The sequence below is a fragment of the Sphaeramia orbicularis genome, chromosome 13, assembly GCF_902148855.1.
Source record: "Sphaeramia orbicularis chromosome 13, fSphaOr1.1, whole genome shotgun sequence".
Lineage (NCBI taxonomy): Eukaryota > Metazoa > Chordata > Actinopteri > Kurtiformes > Apogonidae > Sphaeramia > Sphaeramia orbicularis.
Window position 1 is genome coordinate 20,372,231 of NC_043969.1, and position 22,736 is coordinate 20,394,966.

The window sequence follows — 22,736 nt, forward strand, 5'->3', positions numbered from 1 at the left end:
ATGTAAAAGATTTTGTGAATTGTGGAACTTTCTGCCCTTGTTGTACACTATTATGTATATTTACTGTTCAATGTTTATTGTTCAAATAAAAAAAGATACAGCGAAAGAGCGAAAGAAAGAGGCTTAAAACAGTTTTTATTTTGTCAGTGCTTCACACTTTTTGTCGAACAGTTTTAGATCTACAACAATGATTAAAAAAGAAAAGAAAAATGCTCTAAAATAATGGCTCTTCAGGCCACAGACACCTGTTTCAGGTGCAGTGGCTCGCACATCCTTGGACTAGGTTTGATTCTACGCATGCGTGGTTGGAATACGTAACATGCGCCGGCAAGTCTGTCTCCATAGCAACGATGTGTTGATAGTATAGAAGGGTCTTTAATACACAGAAAAATGAAACTTAAGCGGTTTCTACTTAGATATTATCCACCAGGTAATGTAAATGTGACAGTGGTTTATTACAAATGATAAGAGCTTTAAACTAGGCTGTTTCAGTTTGACTGTAGCATGGTTTAGTTTAGCCTAACTGTACTGCACTTCTCATGCTAACTCTGAAGTATCAGCCCTTTAGTCTACCCGTTCATTTTTAAGGCGTCCTCTGCCTTCAGGTATCGTCATAGAATATGAGAAAGGAGGACATCTGAAGACCAAGTCAATCGACCTTTTGGATTTGTCTTCAGAGTACGTGAGTTGTATCTTTAATGCTAACTGATTACAAGCAATGTCATTATAACTTACTGTTATAGTGCTGACTTTTTATTTCTCCTGTTATTTCTCTGGTTGAAGGACATAGTTGTTTGCTAAGTCATGTTTTATATCCCTATAATAATGAATTAATTACACTAGTGTAATTTATTTTTTTAGAATGTATCTGACTCAGGCATTAATTTAAAAATGTAATCTCACAGACTTTAATAAGATGAATTGGGGGGGAAAAAAGCCAAAAATGCTGGTTAGCCAATGTTCATGCATATGATAAAGTGTACACGTATATATTAGCTTATGTACATTTATGCAATAGATTTATACATCTTGGCACTGGAAAGAACATGAAAAGTAGATCTGTAGCTCTGAGACAAGCATCCCTTTTGAATAAAACCAATTCTCTTATTAATTCTCAGAAATTCACATTTTGTCCTAAGATTGTATCTTGGAAACTACAGCCAACCAGTATTTTTTGACGTAGTTTTTCTCCATTACAGACTCAAACTTGGTAAAATTTCACTACTTTTATACTGGAGGCATTTTACTTGTAGACTGGTGTTATCAGACTTTGTTGAACCTTTCCTGTGAATCTTGCATTAACTGTGTGTGAAATGTCCTTTTCCTCATGCAGGACAAACCCAGATGAGTTAGTGGCAGAGATAATGCAGTCAGAGCCTCTGATCACAGAGTCCCGTGCTGATCAGGTTAAACAACTGATCCTTCGACTCAAGCAGAAAAAGGGTCAGCAAAACCACCGCAGGTTCTGTTTCACCAAGGTCAGACTCATGGCATCCATTTCTTTTTCTGAGAAAAGTAAACAATTATTTGTCCAGTGTTATTATATCACTGAAAATGATCAACTTTGCATAATTGCACCATTGGCTTTTGCTCTTCTTGAATTAATTCATATCACTGCCAACTGAATAGTTTATTCATGTAGCAACAGCAGGAGCCAGTGCTTCAGGGAGACACTAGAGAGCAGCAGTGGTTAGGGTACCAAATTACACAATCTAATAACATGATTTTCAAAGATGTAGCATTTTTGTCTTACTATGTAGAATACACATTGTAGACTGGCTGACTAAAGAGGTCAGATTTGACATCAGAGGACAGTGGTAATTTCTTCTTGGCATAGAGACTATGCTGTTCTGAATTATTCCACTGCTGAGCTAGAGGGTGAGATCTTCCCACCGCATAATTCAGCTTAATGACATATGGGCATGACGCTGATAGTCTTAAAGATGATTCAATTCAGTAACTGCAGTATATCTTCTCTGAGGTTCTATTTTTTCCATGGTCTCTTTTGCAGGAACTTAAAGCACATATACTGCCACTGACAAATGTTGCCTTTAATAAGTCTGGGTCAAGGTGAGTTCATTTGCAGTCAGCAGTCTGGTATGACTCCTTCCTTGAAGAAACGCTGTTTTGTTTTTGTTTGTTGTATTATTTTTACTCTCTCTGACTCTGCAGGTTTATAACAGGGAGCTATGACAGGACATGTAGAGTTTGGGACACAGCCTCAGGCACTGAGCTGCACACACTGGAGGGTCACAGAAATGTGGTGTATGCAATTGCATTCAACAATCCCTATGGGTAACAAAATACCTTCATGACATCTAAGAACTACACTGTTATATTTGACACTCAGATCAAGAACCCAGCCAGTTTGCAAGTCTAAATTCTTTTTTAATTCTTTCTTTGTAAGGGACAAAATTGCCACTGGCTCTTTTGATAAGACCTGCAAACTGTGGTGTGTGGAGACTGGCAAGTGTTTTCATACATTTCAGGGACACATGGCAGAAATAGTATGTATGACATTTGACTTTTGCTTAAAATGATAAACATCATAGTTGTATCCATTGGTTGCGTAATATACTATATGATTTACTTCATGATTTTAAAATGATGCATTTTCAGTGTCTGTATGCATTCTTTCAAAAGCTAACTCATCATGTAATGTGCATAATATTTTTACTTCAGTTCACTTGGAATCACTACTGATGATTTGCTCTTTATTATGTTTGGTGTATATATGCAGAAGACTGGCCTCTGCCAAATCCTTACTTGGCAGAGGACTAGTAGGATTCTAGCACCAGAGGGCAAACTATAAGTCAAAGTTGTGTGATTGGTGTAGGTGTGCCTGGCCTTCAACCCCCAGAGCACACTGGTGGCCACAGGCAGCATGGATGCTACTGCCAAACTGTGGAATGTGGAAACTGGGGAGGAGGTGGCCACACTGGATGTGAGTTATATTATATCCCTGTACCCTGCGTGTTTTAGAATAACTGACTGTCTCTTTGTCTGGTTTACCTAATATCCAAATGATCCACACTTTAGGGCTCAAATGTATTTAGTTCTTAATTAACTTGTCAATTCAATGTAAAATGATCATCCTGAATGTCATTATAGTTAACCCCTTACCCCTTCTCTTATACATCCATGATGTATGGAAATGTAGCTTGAAACATTTTCATAAGACATTGATAACACACTCCAAGGGGAGTAGTGAGCCCTCTTTGAAGTGCACACTGCACGTGGGTCCATAGTGTGACTTGTTGGTTGGCTGGCTGTGTCTCAGACAGAAGCAACTCTTTGCAGCTTGAGCTGTTCTTTTAGCACTCCACACCATGACAAATCTATCATGCTGTCAGCAGTCAACTGTTACACCTTTTTGAAATCTATTTATTTCAAGAGTTTAGGAAGCTACCTGAAAAGCTTATCTCTGCATGTTTATTTTAGTGGCTGCCTTTTTTGATGCGCATTTTGTAAAGAAGGGGACATAGAGGGAGAAAGAGTGTATAAAAAAGTAACGAGACAGTGAGATATAATGTTCTCTCTTTGATTCAATTCAGGGTCACACTGCAGAAGTCCTCTCTTTGTGCTTTGACACATTGGGAAATCAGCTCGTCACTGGCTCTTTTGACCACACTGTTGCTATATGGGATGTTGCTTCCGGCAGGTCAGACTTTTAAATTTTTAATTCAATATATACATTTATTACTAGATGAATGTATGTACGTAATGCAGTCAATTGGTGGCACAGTGTAAGTCCAGTATTCTGACTCTGATTTCTGTTGTTCTCAGGCGTATCCACACTCTGGTGGGTCACAGTGGGGAAATCAGCAATGTTCAGTTTAACTGGGATTGTTCCCTCATAGTCACAGGCTCCATGGACAAAACCTGCAAGGTGAGCTGTCTCCAAATCAAACATGGAAGGAGATGATGAATGTTACATATTGGATCTTTTCAATTTAAGCACCTGTAATAAAATGATTAGTTTTTCAAAATAAAAATCATACGCATCTTTTTTCCAGTACATCTTACTGTGAGTTTGTTCTCTAAGTAGAAAATGAATAATACGAAGAGTAATTGAATGTAAATGTAGTTTTGACATTTTTATTCTATTACCATTTTAAACTCTTACATAGACACAGCAAGTACTTGAGATAGTCCACTCCTTTATATCCACACCCCTCCATTCTCCACTCTCCATGCCTTCCCACCCCCTGTCTCTGAGGTCTCCTTCATTTAAAAGAGAAATTATTAAATCCTAATTCCTTAATTATGCCAAGATGAGTCATGCTCACAAGTAAGAATTATCCACCTCACTGCATTCCTCTAGGGGAGATGGCAAAATAAAGCCACTTAAGACGGTTAACAGCGACATGTGAGCATATTTTATAAGACTTTATATGTTTACTCACATACATGCATGTCCCAATTTTGGTGTTTATGGGAGTTTGCTCCCCAAGTATATGTACAATTAGGGAACTTGATGTTGTTTGTGTGTGTGTTTGCAGTTGTGGGAGGCAAGCAGTGGGAAGTGTGTTGCCACCCTCGGTGGACACAAAGAAGAAGTACTAGATGTGTGTTTTGATTTAACTGGTCAGATCATTGCTACTGCCTCTGCTGATGGTGAGACTACTAACTATGATCCTACTATAGTAGTACACTAGTATATGTAGCACGGCAGAAATCATAGGTTGTTTATTATTTTTGAAACAACACATACATGTGTTGTTCAAATGTTGGCTTCTTTTGGCCTAATGATAACATATTAAGAATTTTGACAAGTAAATAATGACTGAGTGTATACTTTCCGTGTCTCTACTAGGTACAGCTCAAGTGTTCAGTGCAACCACACATCAAAGTCTGTTGACCCTGAAGGGCCATGAGGGTGAGATCTCAAAGGTGAGTCACTGGACTCAATGGCAGTGGCCTGTGGAAAGTTATAACACATCAAGTTACTTAGAAGTAAATAGCATGTGCTTGGCATTACAGTATTTTCAACTCTGAGCATTTACAGCATGTGTCAGCTAGTGCATGTTTATTAGTTTTTACAATAAGGCTTGTAAAGACACACTTATAAGCCATCTGATGTGGCTACATGAGCAATAGGAAAATGAATAGATTTTTCATATACAGTATACTGTACTAACCATCAGCTCTCAAAACACTAAAATGAGGCCCATTGACTGTGCTAATGTTTTGCTTCCGCTCTTGTCCTCTTCCTTCAGTCTTCTGTCTCTATCAGCTTCTTCCCTTTCCTGTGAAGGGTTAGTCCTTTGTGCCCAGTTTGAGTTTTCATAAAACCATACTTTACTTTCATGGCCATCCGGAGCCAGAGCCATTTAATCATCTCTTCTTTTACCTTACTGTGGGGATATAAAACCATTCAGGGAATGATAAACCTGGGAGCTCTAATGCAATCAGCTTCAGCCGTGATTTTCATAATACTCTACTAGAAAAAGCTCTTCCCTATGTATCCTGCCTTTATCCTCTTTAAGTATTTAAAAGTAAAATGACCTCTGTGGAATAATGGTTCTAATGTGGTGAAATTGTTCTAAACTCACTCATCTCCCCCTCCCGTAGTCATTTCAACCACTCCTGGCATTATATCTTATTCAGCACTTTATCTTCATCAGCCCCTCATGTAGAATAACTCTATGGACTTTACTCTGTTGGTAGGTGTCTTTTAGCCCCCAGGGCAACAGAGTCCTGACTGCCAGCTCAGACAAGACAGCTCGTCTATGGGATGTTCAGTCTGGAGTCTGTCTGCAAGTCCTGGAGGGGCACAGAGATGAGATCTTCTCCTGTGTCTTTAACTATGAGGGGGACACCATAATTACAGGTACACACCACCCTCATCTGACAACATACAGTTAAAATGCATCTTTGAGCAGCAAATGAGCCCCTCCTCAGTCTGTTCCAGAGGTTTAATGGCACATTTGCAGCCACCTGTTCATGTTTGTGATCTTCTGCAGGAAGCAAGGATAACACATGCCGGATCTGGTCCTGACCATTCTGATGACCCACTATGGACTCAGATGGACATCGACAGAAATATAACTTTGTGTTTCATGTTATGCATTGTATCCTTTTTTTAAAAATACTATTTTTTGTATGTTCCACCAATTACTGAATCTATTTCAAGCTTTACTGTACTTTCGACTGTTTAATTTACCACTAAGTTAACAGTTAACTTTTTTCCTCACTATGTCATTAGAAATATTGATAATTCTTCCTAGCCTTTTTTGACACTCTTAGAGATAACATTTTTCAAACACAAAATACATATTTTTTAAATTTTCTGGAATGTATGAGAATCTTAATGAACTCAACACAACACATAGGTAATATATGTAGGTAATTTTGTGATTTATGTTGTCCCGCTGTCATTTGTATTGTTGTAAATGTACTGAGCAGTATTTCTTAAAGCTTTAAAGCATAAAAAGTTGCTGTATATTTGTTAGCGTCTTGGTGCAAATTGAACTGTACCTCTTGGAATATGGATAAATAATGACTTTTTTTTCAGTCTGTCAGTGTTTTGGGGAAATCTGGGATATTGAGCTTAATACTGATGGAAATAAAGTGCTAATAAAAAGTGATATAAATAATGATAAATGAGACTGCCTGTTATTCACATCACATAAATTTATTGATGTCAAAAGATAAATACATTCAGTTCTATGGTGACAGAGTTTACAGCTCAATTGTGTGCTTTTTTTTTCCCAATGCTGATGTAACACTAGAGTACCACTAAGTAGAGAAATAAACAGACCAAATTCACATACAAATTCAACATTACAAACCTTACTCTGTCATACTAACATAGTAAAAGCTAAAGAGAGCATTCTACTACTCCAAGGTGCAGCAGTTCCAAATCTACAGTATATACAGTACAGAGATCCAAAATAATCTGTTCTCAAGTAACATGAACAATATAACATACTTACTTCAAACTGAGTTTCAAGGTCACAACAGAGGTGGTATGTTGGCCAGTGAACACAACAAAGAAAAGGACATTTTGTTGACTTTAAGCAAATGTGCACTTCTATGTGGCTATTAGAAGAAAGTGAAATTAATTTGTCAGGGCTTAAATTTCAACTGCCTCTTTTACAAAGTAGTTTTGTTAGAAAAGGTTTAAGTTGTGCAGAGAACTAAACCTGATTTCCCTGTTTTCTACTGGTGTCTTTGCTTTGTTTTCATTTGGAGTAAATAAATAAATAAATAGAACATCATTTGGCTGTGTGAATCTGTAAATATAGATATATATCTTTATATAATCTGGAGCAGTTAAAACCTGCTGATGATAATCTCTTGAAGGCCAGTTCATTCCCATCAGGAATGTCCAACCCGTATACCTATAGTCTGTTCTGTATGCCTGTGTGAGTTTCACTGCATTTGTAAATCTGAAAACAAAACATGCATTAAGTATTAAAGGGAGACTGGTTCATTCAAGGCTGCAGACAGGCAATAACCCCAGCGTCCACAGACAGGGACTGAGGACAGTGTGTAGTAGTACATATGTATGCTGACCGCAGGTTTTGCAGTCAGCTTGCAGACACTTGGTGTGAGGAGATGGTATCGGACAGACATTTAGGAACATGTTACAGGTGTGAGCAATGAGTGAGCATGAGTCTCTTGTTTGCTGAACAAGGAGGCTGGATCACCTTACAAGGTTTCTAACAGCCAATCAAACAGGCTGGATCTGCCTTCTGCTTCAGCTTTCTCTTGCAGTTTACAGAACTGAAGCACAGCACTGAACAAGTCTGCAACTCGCCACGCCTTCTGAGACATCAGATGGACCACCTTCTGAAACTGAGACGAAACAGATGCAAAAGCTACAATTATTATGTTAATGCACTATATTTGCAATATTTCACACACAGTATTTCTTTAGGCTGGCTTTAGCTTTGATCATGGAACACACTCGGATTGTGTTGCACAGTTCTTGTGTGATGCCATAATAGATGTCACATTTATTTCCATCATCTTTCTGGTCTCATAATATTCTTGAACCAAGACCTGACCAACTGAATAAACCCCAGATGATAACACATTTACATTTATGCATTTGGCAGACACTTTTTTTCCAAAGCAACTTACAGGGGAAAATTAACAATTCAGCTCTCTCTCTCTACTTCTTATGTAAAGCACCTTAAAACAACCACAGTGGACCAAAGTGCTGTACAGAAGAATAGATAAAAACCAAAATAAAAGAATAAAACACAAGAATAGATTAAAGACATAAAACAGTTGTACAACTGAAAACAGTATCATACAGAAGAATATAAAAAAGCAAAATGATAGAATAAAATACAAGAATAGATTAAAAAGACATAAAAACAGCTGTACAATTAAAAACAGTAAAATAAAAATACCAAATAAAACAATAGTATAAACACAATAATACATTCAAAATGGAATCATATATATATATATATATATATATATATAAAACACTGCCCCCCCAGGCTTATATTGTAACACTTGGCATGATGGGTAATCACTTCATCCACCTCTCTTCTCACCCTGATGCATCCATCACTCTGGAACAGGGTTAATCTGGACTCATCAGACTACATGAACTTTTCCATAGAAACACAGTCCAATATTTATGCTTTATTATAAACTGATGGTTGTTTTAGAATTGAGAATCTACTCACTGCATCAGTTAAAGAGTTAAAGAACTTGTTTGAGCTGAAACGTATGCAGTAATTATCCTATGGAAAGCTCTTCAATCGATCAATCAATCAATCAGTCAATCAATCTGTACATTTTCATTTCTGAAGCACTTTAATATAACCAAAGTGCTGTACAATAAAAGAATAAAGATAACAGCATCACTAATTAAAAATAACAATACAGAGCATTCTCCTATTACAGCTAATTGTACAATAAAAGAATAAAACTATTGGAAATTTTCCTTGTTAAATCAAGGTGTTGACTTTATTTTTGCCCAGTGCACATAAAGACTTAAAATATATCTAGTGCATCGACTGACCAAAGAAAACCTGGTTAATAACTTCATCAGATAAAGAAATATATGGGACCTCTTTCTTTTGTAGTTTTACTGACACCGATGGCATGCATAGATACAGAAGTTCTAAGGCTGCTTGCACTTTGTTTCTACAATATTTAATCTCATTTCTGTGAAGCTGATACCTTGATACTGTGAATAATTTACCTTATGGAGAAATTCTTTCATGTTCAGTTACACAAACACTGTAATGTATTGTGGATGATTCTGTTGTACTGCATCAAGTATTACAGAATCACTTTATTGTAATACAACCATTAACATGGGCAGTATGTTATAGTATCATGCTACTTTATTATTATCATTATTATTATTGCTATTTTTGGTCACTTTAGCCACTTGAAAAAACTTGCTTATATTTTTTATCTCTTTATTTTTCTATTGTATTGATGCATACTGTCTTGTGTCTTGTACACACCTGAATCTCCCCCTTGAGGAATCAATGAAGTGTATCTTATCTTATCTTATCTTATCTTATCTTATCTTATCTTATCTTATCTTATCTTATCTTATCATAACATAGTACTCTGCACCCTGACTACAGTGGCAGGGGACAGAAAAAAAAAAAAAAAATACCTACCTTTATGATCCTTTTTTCTTTGGACTTCCTGAAGTAGAGAGCAGGAAGTCCCAGCTCAGAAGCTGCAATCCACTGCAGTGCTACTCTCAGCTCTGAGTCCACACACTCTGGTTCAAGGTCACAGTTTACCACCAACAGTTCCCTGAGGTTGCTGCTGCCCCCTGCTGCTTTCACTGAACCACCCTCTGAAAGACCACAGGACATACATCATCCACCATAACGCACCTCTACCCTTCAGCTTTAACAGTTTCATTTATCACCCGTGTCCTGCTTACTTCTATTTGGACCACTTGAGAGAGAAAGCACATGCATATATCCTTCACTCTCAGTTGAAGGATATTTTAATATACCTTAATATGCGTGGTTTAATATTTTGCTGAGTTATTTTTTATAGCCTTCACCATCAAATGACTCTATGAGGATTGAGAACTGTTCCTTTTTCAGTAATTTAGCAAAGACTCAGGACACCATGCACATCTTTTATGTCTGTTAGAGCTTTTGGTGAGTGGAGAGATGTTATAGCTAAAGACGTTGAATAATTAAGGAGTTAATAACATTGAGATGGCATGAGAATCCATCACTGCACTTACCAAAGACGTGCTCCTTCGTAACTGATGGGTGGCCTTTCTCTGACTCTTCCCTGTGAGTGAGTGAGTGAAAAAGATCAATTTAAAGTTGCAGTAACATGAAACAAAGTATGCAATTAGCCGTAATCTATGATTGATGAATATTAGTCCAGCAGCCCATCACAGCTACAAGTCATCCGGTTGTTGTGTTTTGAGTGAGAAATGAAAAATGCAATATATCAGCGATTGAAATTCTGCAGTGAAAAAAAAAAAACGTCATCATGGGTATTGGAGTGACATAGTAATGAGAAATATTTCAGCAGCAGCCTGTGACAGTTACCTGATTACTGCGCTCTGAGTGGGCATATCGGAAAAAGCCTCCAGGTCTGCCAGGCCTAGGCTAGATGCGCTGCTGGTCCCATTCCTGTAAACCAATAAAAAAACAAGAGATAGTGTCATCTACGTGTTGTCTCTAGACATCTGACATAATCACTGACTTGTGAAAAGGACAATAACCAGGCGCAGCAATGCAGGTCATGTTGTTCATTAGCTGGTGATTAACATATGAATAGCAGCTGCAGCAGAACAGGGGAGGGGGGGAGGGGGGGGCGCTTTAGGTGGAAGAGCTGGTGACTTCTGTCCGGCAGTAAGCCTGTCCGAAGATGAGGAAGATGAGTTTCAGAGGGAGCTAAGGTGAGTAAGGGTGGACAGGCAGAGCTGGCAGCCATGCCCTTGTGTTACAACATGGATCAGGAGATGAGGTGGAGTTAACGTAAATAAATAGATGGAGAAGTTGTGGATGTTATGGTGGTGCAGACAAGTACCGCTGCAATTAAGTAAGCAACGAGTTGGTGTTTTATATCACTGCCAAACTGAAGTCATGAGTCCCTAAAGCTTCCTCTTTTCTCTTTCTATAAAGGCAAACACCTGCCTTATTGTTTAGATGCACAGTTTGCAGTGCTTACTGTATAGAAATATTAATTACGTCATTATAACAGTATATAACCTGTTTTCAGGTGCAGTAAAAAGGTAGGTGTTTTCTAAATTATTTTGACTAAAAAGTACAGAACACTGACTTGAGGCGCTGTGGTACAAATTAGTGTGGGGGGGCTTAGGCAAATGATATTTTGATGAAGCAGCAAATGGTGTAGCAAATGTTCTGAGCTGCAGATTTTTGATGTGAGAGGTTTCAGTCCTGTCCCGAAGCAGCCTACTACCTTATGCATGTGCTTATGTGGGGTTAAGCCAGGGTCTAATCCTGTATGCAAGCTATGGAGAGGGCTTGGTGAAGTGAGCTCTCTGCCATAAACTGCCTCAGCAGGCGAGGATATTGCAGCAGCAGGGAGTAAATTGGCATTGGCACAGGAGAGCACAAGTGTCAGTAGCAATGGGCCAATGAGAGTGGAGTGAGGGTGGGAGGAGCAGCGTTTGGAGCAGTATCAAGGAGCAATGGTTACTGACCCCTCGCTCAGCTGGATAAAACTACTGGTCTCCTCGTGGGGGTCATCCTCGGGGGTTATATGGGACCAGCTCCCCATGCTCTCTTCACTGCTAGCACTCATAGAACGCTTGTCCCTCTTCACTACTGCAGCCACCGCCACAGCTGGCCTGTCCCTCTCACTGCTGGGGAGAGCAAACCGCAAGATGGTGGGACAGACCATCGACTGGTTGTGCACAATGTCGGCTGCAATGTGTGGTTTCTTCAATGGTTGTTGCTGTAATTTGTCCCTAGTTTGAGTTTATTGAAACTAAAATACATATTTCAAAGTTAGTTTGGGAATAATTTCTGCTACAACTGTACACTGAAATATCCAAGATAAATTCAATCCCATAAAGAGAAAGCTTTTTCATTTCAATATCTTTAATGCATCACCACACACCATTCTCCAAAGGCACTGCTTGGATTTTCATTGTTTTCTCAGGAAACTGATTAAATTAAGTCATAATCAGATGATTGAAGGCTGCCATCCTTGAAAATTCCAGAGGGAAATCAGGTTTTATTGACTAGGCGAGTGATTACGTTCAGCACTTACACAGGGGACAAACAGATGCACTCCACTTGTTTCTGGATTACATGTATTGTAAAGTTAAAAGGAGCGTGTCCTGTAATTCTCCTGTGGTTTGGGAGCTTGTCTTTTCTGTACTGAATATGTGGCTCTAAAGGTTTTTTTAAATGTTCAGTCAAACACCAGCAGATCACACCTCAACCCCTAGGAAAACAGTGTTAAATTTTCACCCTGCTCTAGCCATGTCGTACATTAGCAGCACCTTCCACTTATACATTTTCTTCTGGTTCATTTGATTCCAGACTCAGATGCACTATCAACTGCTTCAGTCTTCATTATCCCAAAATATCCACTGAAGTAACTCCTAGGAGAGTTTATGCTCTGCTACCTTCTCTGAAAGGCCAATCAGACACTGAGTTTTCTGGTTAGAGCAGGTCTTACCACCTTGCTGAGTCTGTCTCTCTACAAAAAACTCTGTCTGGTTCGAATATTAAATGTCAGACTGACCTGCATCTGACAACATCCTCATCTGATGGCTACTGCAACCTTATTTCAAGTGGACTGACTTCATACTGTATTGTTCAGTTGATGTGCTATCAAGCAACTTTTCTCATGTAAATTTAATCTCATTTACTAATATTTTAGTTTGCTTAATAAGAAAATGTCATGTGTACTACAGTGTTATGCAAGTGTCTTGTGGGTCGAGTGTGCAAGTCTTTCGCTCATTCAATGGAGTGCAGCTTGTACAGATTAGGTTGAGTTGAACAACCCCACTGTGGATGAAAGATGAAGCCAGTAAAAGCTTTCTACACACAGAGTACATCACAGTGACACTGAGTCACAGTATAGCCTGTAGTTTGTCAAACCTCACACATAGCTAAAATAGATTAGTTTTTCCAGTCATATTGTGCCTTTCACTCTTTGATCAAACTCTAAAAATGTCTCCCTTCTATTTGTAGAGCAGCCTAGTGATTTAATTTTTAAGCTACTGTGGCCTTTTGTTTACCCTAAAAATAACCACACCCTCTTCTCTTTTAGTCAGAAATATGAATATCTATTTTTTGCATGAATGACAATTTTACTGAGGTCATATAAAGGTTTCTGTCTGGGGAATCAGCTTAACAATCCTAAATTAAGGACTGTGATTGGTACAGTACCTGCTGCTGTTTGCTCTCTCTGTACGTTTAGGAGCTGCCGTTTCTGGCGGTGTTTCCTCAGGTCCCCCCGCTGTTCTGTCAGGGTTAAGTAAGGTCTCCTCGTCCTTCTGATCTCCCTCAATGTGGATCAGGGGCACATCTCTGGGCCCTCTCATGCGGGGTGTACTGCTGTCTCTACAACCAGGCCCTAATCCATTGCCAGCCTGCTCCTGGCTTGATTTGCTCCGACTACAACTTAGATGAGACTGTTTGAATCCCCTCCTTCTTTCACCAACAGGCATGTGTGGCTGTGGCTGTGTCCCAGGTGTTGCTCCTGCTGTGTCTTGCTGTCCGCCTAGTGCAGACTTACCAATATCTACAATGTCAGCTGCCAGGCGATTTGCGAACTGCTGCACATGGGGCTGTGAGTCTCCTGCAGCCTCCAGCTCAATACTGTCTTCTGGATCAGCAATGATCTTATTCTTTCTCATTAAGGACTCAATGGAGCTGGACCAGGTCTCATGAATCAGCATATCAGTTATCTGGTCAGTTTTACCCCTTTGATAGAGGCAGGAGTCTGACTTACACAGTCCTGTGGCTGAAACTGAGTTGGTGGGAAAAATATTCAGTGTGTCTCCGTGCACATTTCGAGCAAATCCATCAAAAGAGTTAGCTTTAATCGGTGAGTTGACAGTCAGCCGTGAGTCTGAAGAGCGCCGGTCTGGGACAGAGGACTGACGTATACAGAAAGGTGATCTAGGGGAAGGCGGGAACAGGCTGTTACTCCATTCTTTAGTCTTGGCAATGCCATACTCTTTATTTTCCTTATCCATGTCCCGGAGCATAAACCTGTAGAACTCCTCTGTGATGCTTTCTGTACTGGACTGTTTGGACAGGCAGGATGTGGTCCTGACATTAAGATGTCCATTCTTCTTTGATGCAGCTTGTTGAACAGCTGCAGCCAAGATGCTGCTAGCATTTTTCCCTGCATAGTAGTCCAGCAGAAGGTCAAAGCCTCTGCCCTCAGTCTCCATCTGGTTTACCATGAAACGTGAGAACTCATCTGTAATGCTCTCACAGCTTGACTGCTTTGAGATAGAACTGCCTCGGCTGAGATTCTGACCTAAGCGGCTACCAGGCCCCAGGGTGTTTGGTGTGCCTGAGGGGTCTGCATCTTCTTCTGGAATACTCTCATAGCTAGATGCCTTCCCTCGGCCCCATCTCTCACACTGAAGCCTGCTGCGTGGCTGGCCAGCTTTTGACGTGTCTACCACATTGAGCTCGGGGCAGTTCATGATCCTGGCTGTGACTTCAGAAGCGAATAGGGCAAAGGGGTCCTGCGGTTCATCTGGATTCACTGATTCATCCACTACCCGGTTGACTAGGCGTTCCATCAGCTCTGGTTGCTCTTCTGTTTTCCTCTTAATCTCACTAAGACGTGGTGCCCGATGTTTCTTGGAGGCAGCATTGCTGCTTTGTCCTTCTTTCCTCCTGAGCACTGTTCGGCAAGCAGGGATCAAGTAGGTCTCTGCCCCATCTGTAGACGCTCCCTTTAGCGCACAGAACCAGGGCTGCTTTCCAGTCGAGTTCTCCAGGCAGATTGCGGCCAGTTCCGTGGCCATAGATACCACTGTAGATGCCAAATCATCAGCGTAACAGGTAATTGGTGTCCTGGATTCAGAGTCCATTCTCAGTGAAAACAGGGAGTTGCATGAGTTGAGGGAGGACTGAGGTGTAAGAGAGGACTGTCTGCTGTCACTGCTTGTCATAAGCCACCCTCTTCTCTCCGTGCTGTGAACTGGGATTTCACTTAAAGGTTCTCTGATGGCACCGGTGCCCTGGTGGATCATCTGGGGATCACAGAGTTCCTTGGTGGGCAATGAGGTTAATTTAGACAGATTTTGTCTGCCTGAAGACTGCTGCTGTTGGTCTTTGCTGTGTGCTGAGGGGGGTGACGCAGTAAGATCCCTGTCTTCTGATGGATATTTCTCTTTTAGGCTGGTAAGCTTATCAATACAGTGTATCATGCCACTCTGGTTGTCACTATTAGTGAACTGGCTATAGCTAACTAAGCACTGTAATTTACTTAATGCGTCCTTGCTATCCTTACTGGTAGCAGATTCGTTGGCACATGTGTCATCCTCATGTGACTCGAATGATCCTCGGTCACACAGAGATATGTGACTAATTTTCTTCTGGGTTAGACAAAGAATATCAAACAGCAAGTTGTTTACACTGTCCTGCAGGCACGCCTGAAAGCTTGGGGCATCTTTCCCAGTGCCCTCCAGTTCTTTTTTCTTTTTTGCTTTTTCTAAAGCATGTTTAAAAAGGCTGTCAGCCACTTCATTTATTAAGTCATCCACTTCTCTTTCATCCATGTAGGACTTTTTTGGACAAGTAATGCCATCTACTATCTTGTTATGTGTGGCCTCCAGAAGGTGTGCTACACTTTTATAACCTTGCGGTTGAGTCAGCACCTCAGCTGCTTCCCTGTGCAGAACTTCAGCAATGTTGGCACGGAATGCTTCAACACTAGTGCCCTCTGCGACGCTGCAGTGCAGTGTGAAGGCTGCAGAAGCTTCAGCAGCAGACATCAGGCCACGGGATGCTGTGTAGGCTTCTGTAGAATCTGCATCAGAATCTGCACCTTCCACTGACTCCTCTGTTAGCTCCACCGCCGCTACAGCACCAGCCACCTGTGCCATGCCACACATGGCTGAGGAGAATGAGTAGTCACCTCTGTCCTCTGGTTCCTGAAGCTCCTCCTCTGTGTCTTCCTCTGAAGCTGATTCCAGTGTGAGATTCTCTGTCAGCTGTGGGCTTGTAATGGTGCCAATGACACTGGCAGCACAGGCCAAAGCCACCTCTACCTTTTTAGATGAGTGTCCTCCATTGTGGTGGGGGATTTGAGCCTGTGTCCCATTTTCTGTTGCCTCCTCAGCAGTGATATCCATGTCAGGCACATGAGACACATGGATGTCAGACCATTCTGCAGCCCCGTCAGAACTGTCTGGGCTTTGAACTATGACGATCTTGGGAAGTTCAAACGAGCAGGTGCGCTGTTGGGAAGGCCCTTTTGTCTGTGAAGGACCGGTAGAGCTGGAGGAACGACTGGAGCAAGACACACTGACAGCAGCTTCAGACACAAAAGAGGTTTCATCTTGAGAGAGGCGAATGAAGGCATCTTGCAGCACTGACTCAGCCAGATTGGTGGCATAGTGTCCAGCTGATTCCTTTGTGTGGACACACGCCCGCTGATGCCCTTCCCTCTTCATCTCATTGTCATCCTTGTTCTGGTGATGGGCCAGTTGTCCCCTCTGACACGCAAGTCTGACACAGTGTTTTTGTGCAACCTCCGTCAAGGTCTCGGCCAGGTCACCACTCTCTGACTCTACAGACACACAAGAAGAAACAGAGGGTAAGCGATGAAAACATGTCCCTAATGGTTACAAAACTGTTCTAGTTTACAAGGTGTCACAGGAAGAAAACAAGCTTTAGTATTTACAGACAATCAGGATGGGCAATGCTTTGTTTTCCCTTATTCAGTTTTGCCTTGAACAGATTTAAACAATCCTATTATTAAACAATTATGACACAATAATGACTAAAATAGCTTTTAGAATATTAAATACTGAGATCTTAGCTTTTATATTAGTAATATTGCAAGACTAACTGGCAATCTTCCAAAGAATGTTTGATAAAAACTGATTCTTAATCCAAGGATGTTACTGTTTTGTTTCAAAATCCAAAACTTCAACAGTCACTTCAAATCTTATTTTAGAAGTGCCATGTAATGTGTTTCTCAAAGGTTTTCAGTAGACAACATGCTGATTCAAATTGCAGCAAAATGCAAATACATCCCAGGAACACTGTGAAGTGTTTGTTCTGGAAAGTGCCATCCTTAGATTTACAGACGTGAAAGGAAATGAATGTCCACTGAGTCACACATAGAGCCAGACCTCACAATGTAGTGCTTAACAATTCTAGAAACTTAATTAACATTCTTCTGACAGATCCCCTGCCAACAAGTCAACAAGCAATTAGTACACAAGAAAAAAAAACACCCTTCCAGACAGAAATGACAACACTCACCATTTCTGTAGCCGTCATCCTCGCTGTCATCCCCCAAGTGTTCTGAGGCGGTCTGGAAGTCGTCTTCTATGGATGAGATGGAGCGATTTGTGTCATCTTCAGCTCTCTGCGTGGCCGACCGGGTCTGCTGATGCTGACGCTCCTTTCCCCACTGCAGACCGATCAGGAACTTGTTGATCTCAAATATGATGTTGGTAGGCTGAGTGGACCGTCTCTGGCCTGAACACTGAACCAGGCACACACCTGTACTCCGCTGCTGCTGGCCCTGAAAGAAACATGTACAGATACCTATTATTACATGTACACACAAACAACACACATCACGCATATATACATTTTAACACAGTGATTCCCAACCTTTTTTGGCTCGTGACCCCATTTTAACATCACAAATTTCTGGCGACCCCACACATTCAAAACGGTTAACTTTTTTTTGCTAAAATTTATTTGTTTTTGATCATGTAATAGTTTGCTATACTATGTTGCAAATAAACATTAATTTTAGATGACATTTAGGCTATATAATGTATAATATTATGGACAGAGGCAGAAAAGCCAGGTATAGATTACTGCACAAAGTGAAATTTTTTTTTTTCCTTGGTCAAGATATGTACAGTCAGTCCAGCTTGGATTTACAAGGCTGCAAATAAATACTGAACAAACAAGAACTCAAACTATGAATTATGAAAGAGCTGCAGCATCTGAAACCGACCACAATGAACATTTGAAAGATAAACAGTACCACAGTGCTTCAGTTTCAGCTTCAGAGTTTGACATGTCATTTATGTATTGTGATTGTCTCTCGCAACTCACCATATATTTTTTATTAGAACTTTTTTTATTTTATTTTTTTTCAATTACTAGACATTTCAGATGACCCCATTTAAGTTCCAGGCAACCCCACGTGGTGTCCCGACCCCAAGGTTGAAAAACACTGGTTTAACATGTAGTGGTGTACACAAAGGCACACAGCAAGTATGCATAAAAACACAATGGACAACATATACATTGAACCACAAAACAAAACCTTCAGACTCACTGTTTTCCTACAGCTCTTACAACTTGTCCTTCCTTTTATTCAATTTCCTACAGTAGCTGTAAACTTGTTGGACCTTATGCAACTTTAATTGTCTGTGTAAACTCCCCGGGCTTTGTATTGATTCTGCAACTCTTTTATACAGTGATGTATTAGATGAGTTTCAGAAAGTCTAACAGAACTGTTGTAAGGAAACAATAAATACGAAGAGGTAAGGAAGAGATGCAATTAGTTTACTTGTAAAAGAGTCTGAAATTAAAAGACTTTCCATAAATGTATTTGTTGTTTTATAATTACATTCCACTTCATTCATTATCATTGCACAAGTACAAGTAGTTAATAGAATGCAGTTAAACATCCAATACATGTGTAAAGTACTGCAAGTAAAAAAGTAAACAGCACTACAGTAACAAAGCAGCTAAATATAGACATATACAGTTAGTGTGTATGAGTGTAATTTGATGTTTATGTATAGGTGCAAATTAACTTACATGATACATATATATCTACATTCACAGTATGTTCATAGCCAGAATATGAGCACAGCAGAAAATGGCTCCTTTGCTCCCTCTACATTGTTAGTCCAGACTCAGCGTCAGTGTCCAGAGTTCAAAAGACAAACATATGTGTGGAAAAGGCTGTTCTTCAATCTGCTGGTGTGGGTTCAAAGGCTTCTGTACCTCTTTCCAGAGGGGAGCAGAAGGAACAGTCTATGGTCTGGTTAGTAGAGGTGTATGCAGTTGCACACCCTGCACAGTATGTGCTTGATTATTTTTACATGCAGTTTTTACCTTTATAGATTTTGCTTTAACCAGGTTTAACCAGGAGTGCACACCCTTATGTAACTTTTCTTTGTACAAAGTGCTGTTGTAGTAGACCGGTCTTGAATCCATTTTCTACTTTCTTGGTCTCATCTCAGATTTGACCCTTCAAGGACTCAGTCTTGACTTGGTCTTGGACCACAGTAGGAGGAGAAGGACTCATAATTTCAGAGCGAGTCCTCAAGACCAACAGATTTTTTTTATGTTCATATTAACAAAAAAATCCAATTATCCATCATTACAAATAAATTTAAATGAGACATGCATAAACATATGGAATGATAGTAAAAAGTCCATATGAAGAGGTTAAGTAGACAAGAGTGTGCCAGACTGCTCCTATAAACAATTCCGAGTCTAGCTTAGTCTGTAGGCCTAACTACTGATTATTAACTGGGGTGATATTAAATCATGGTTATGAAAACTGACTTGTTTTTATGGTTTTGGTCTCAACTTGGTCTTGCTTCCTCAAAGACTCGGTCTCGACTCAGTCTCGACCCTTCAAAGATTCGGTCTTGACTTGGCCTCGACATAGACGGTCTCGTCCTCATCACTGGTACAAAGACTCAGATCTAATTGAACCGGATTTCCACTGAGAACAACAGCTTGTAGTTAACTCAAAGGCCAAAAATACTTCAGTGTTAACTTGCAAACTCACCTGAGAGGGAGAATGTGGGTGTGTTTGGCAAGGCTCTGAGGCTTCTAGGCCACCAAGCAGTAGGATCTCATTTTCTTTCGGTTGGTGGACAGTCAGTAATTCAACGAGCCTTGGCAGGTCTGGAGACACCGATGCCAATTTCTGCAGGAGACATGCTGAGCGCTGAGACAATGCCATGCGATAAGAAACAAGCTTTCCTTTAAAGTGAACATAGTCGGAACAGCTTTGTGCTTCTAATGCTGACAGATACAGATAATAATGATAAAATCCTTCCTGTTAGAAGCCTTGATACATGTGGAGTGATTATTGATCGCCCACCACTGCCACCACCAGCTGCAAAAGGCCGCAAAATCTGCATATTATCTAAACAAATCAAGCCTCTAATTCTGGATAATGATCTTGGATCCATGGCAACTGAGCCAATGAAACAAAGAACAGAGTTGCTGAACTGGGTGAGGGAAAAGTGGGTGGATAAGAAAAGGGGCGCACGCAGGAGGGATGAATGGGTGGGAGGATGGACAAGGATTTTTCTCACCTTGATGCTTTTGTCATCACGACAGTCTGTTTTTTGTGAGTCAAAATTCACAAAGCAGATCTGAGAAGAGAGAAAAAACGACATACCATTAAAATGACAGAAGGAACATGAAGGTTATGCCACTAAAACGAAGTCACAATAGAGTCAAAGTTCCCCAGCACACAATGTCAGAAAATCCACCAAAAGAGACAGAATGATAGCTTTGCTCTAAGGGACTCACTGTTTAGAAACTACAGCAGCTGTCTGTCATGTCTGGGTAACAACTGTGCTTATTTGGAACAGACCTTGCTAAAAAGAATGTTTTGACTCTTGGGTTAGCAGCACATGCAAATAAGAAATGATTTCCGTTTTTTTTCTGTCATTTCTTTCTGTAATTGCCTCTCTTTTCCTGCTTCCTCTTCTTCTTCCCTCCTTCACTCTGCCTCTGTCATACTCTCTGCTCCCGTCTCTTCCCATCTCCCCCGCCTTCGCCTCTGGCTGCAGGTTTAATGGTCTGTGATGAAGTCCTCATGTCAGATCTGGGAGTCTGGGGCTGTCCGACTGCTGCTGCTTGATTCTACAGCGCGCAGCCTCTGATCTAAGTTGGCATAGCTACGTTAGTCCTGTGTGGCTAAATGGATAAAGTATGCCACAGACTACAGCTGAGGAGGGTTAGGTCCCACCTCAGCTCCCAAACTCAACTTGTACATGCAGCATCGTGTGAAGCGCTGGGAAAAGAAACATTTTTGTGTCTCGGTCCCGAATACATAGATTTCTATATGTGTCTAAATGCTACGTGCCTGTCATTACTAATCAAAACTAGTTGTCAGGATGTGAGTCACTGAGGCAGAGTCTGCCTTTTGAATGCAAAACATGCTCAGGTGGGATCCTGTTTCTCTTCTACTGCTGACAACTCCACATCCACACTACCTGCTGCTATCTTCTCTCCTCTCTAGACCTAGAAAAAAAAAAAAAAAAAAAAAAAAAAAAAAAAAAAATATATATATATATATATATATATATATATATATATATATATATATATATATATATATGTGTATGTGTGTGTGCGTGTGTGTAGTTTCAAATAATCACATCTTGACACACATCACTGTTTGAAATGATTTCTCTTGAACAACCTGAGGTGCCCCAATTTATCCTCCTAGGTGTCTAAACAATCTTAGCACTTGAGGCTGAGCATACCTTTAGCAGTATATATTCTATGTGATATGGATCTTTGTCATTTATCTCTGTTGAACCCAGAGTATCTGTTCTGTGAAAGCTTTGTCAAGTTTGTCATATAACAGCTGATACAGCATATGGGCCTGTGGATAAAGCTTAACCTAAACCTTCTTTTAAAATCACTCCATGGAATTTCTCTATATTCTTCCTGAAGACAGAGCAAAAGCTGAAGCAAAGCAAAGCAAGTGTACATGTTATAATATTATCATGATTTTTGCATTTTTTGCAAATTAGTCTTCTTTTTACCTCTGCTAAGGATGCTATATGATCACTTGTTGGTAAGTTCACATGTCAGTCTGTCAGAAAGACTGAAAAATCTCTTTAAAAAAATTTTTTTTAAAAGTTCACTTAGCTCACTTCATCATCTTATCCTCTGGATTTGATCCATCTTAGTTTCATTGCGCAGTACCTTGATCAAGGGCAGAATCAACATACGTATTTATGATAGCAGGATAAACTGGAGGATCCGTAAGAATCCTTTACGATGCATGCAGAACGTATAAACACATGTTCAAACTTGAAAAGCACTCGGAGAGCGCGGACCTCTGCCAAGGCAGATCAGTGTGTCACCCCCCCATCACCACCAAAATTGATCATTTACTACATTTGCTTTATTTAATCATTTGTTCCTTGTGCCAGTATCAACATTTCCTGAATATTTAATCAAAATCCTTCCATTACTTTTTGAGTTATCTTGCTAACAGACAAACAGACAAACAGACAAACAAACAAACAAACAAATAAACAAACAAACAAACAAACAAACAAACAAACCCCAATGAAAACATAACCTCCTTGGCAGAGGTAACAAGGAAGAAGCACACCTTGCTGTGAGGCACCAGTGGTAACTCCCCTTAAAATGATGAACACACAGATTGAAAGGGAACCAGAGTACCAAAGTGCATGGTAATAGCCATGCCCCTTCCACAGTAGGCCATGGGGTCTATCCTCAGAAAAAATATGCACAGCAATCAGTTGAATTGTGCCACCGTTTACCATATAATGAAAGCTGTGGTTCATGGCAAAAATCATAAAGAAACATCCATTTTGGTGTTCAATGGAC

The 22,736-nt window shown here is 40.3% G+C and overlaps 2 protein-coding genes across 6 annotated transcripts in view; one reads left to right on the plus strand and one right to left on the minus strand.

The window, feature by feature from the left end:
* Positions 1-372: 372 nt before the first annotated feature.
* daw1 (dynein assembly factor with WDR repeat domains 1) lies at positions 373-6,185 on the plus strand. The gene is made up of 13 exons (XM_030152325.1): positions 373-430; positions 606-678; positions 1,334-1,478; positions 2,012-2,070; positions 2,173-2,295; positions 2,408-2,507; positions 2,837-2,944; positions 3,555-3,661; positions 3,787-3,889; positions 4,503-4,617; positions 4,817-4,893; positions 5,671-5,833; positions 5,967-6,185. The coding sequence occupies exons 1-13, from the start codon at positions 391-393 to the stop codon at positions 5,999-6,001; spliced, it is 1,248 nt and encodes a 415-aa protein (XP_030008185.1). The 5' UTR covers positions 373-390; the 3' UTR covers positions 6,002-6,185.
* Positions 6,186-6,616: 431 nt separating this feature from the next.
* Positions 6,617-22,736, minus strand: part of sphkap (SPHK1 interactor, AKAP domain containing) — a 167,124-nt gene continuing 151,004 nt past the window's right edge. For 2 of the 5 annotated variants that reach the window (XM_030151748.1, XM_030151749.1), the window contains 9 exons: positions 20,453-20,512; positions 19,918-20,079; positions 17,406-17,670; positions 13,335-16,704; positions 11,633-11,794; positions 10,512-10,595; positions 10,196-10,245; positions 9,606-9,790; positions 6,617-7,803 (listed from right to left, as the gene is read on the minus strand). In XM_030151748.1, coding sequence (XP_030007608.1) covers positions 7,657-7,803; positions 9,606-9,790; positions 10,196-10,245; positions 10,512-10,595; positions 11,633-11,794; positions 13,335-16,704; positions 17,406-17,670; positions 19,918-20,079; positions 20,453-20,512 — 4,485 coding nt within the window. In that variant the 3' untranslated portion in view covers positions 6,617-7,656. The remainder of the gene's footprint in view (positions 7,804-9,605; positions 9,791-10,195; positions 10,246-10,511; positions 10,596-11,632; positions 11,795-13,334; positions 16,705-17,405; positions 17,671-19,917; positions 20,080-20,452; positions 20,513-22,736) is intronic. The other 3 variants (XM_030151750.1, XM_030151751.1, XM_030151753.1) reach the window with 2 other exon arrangements.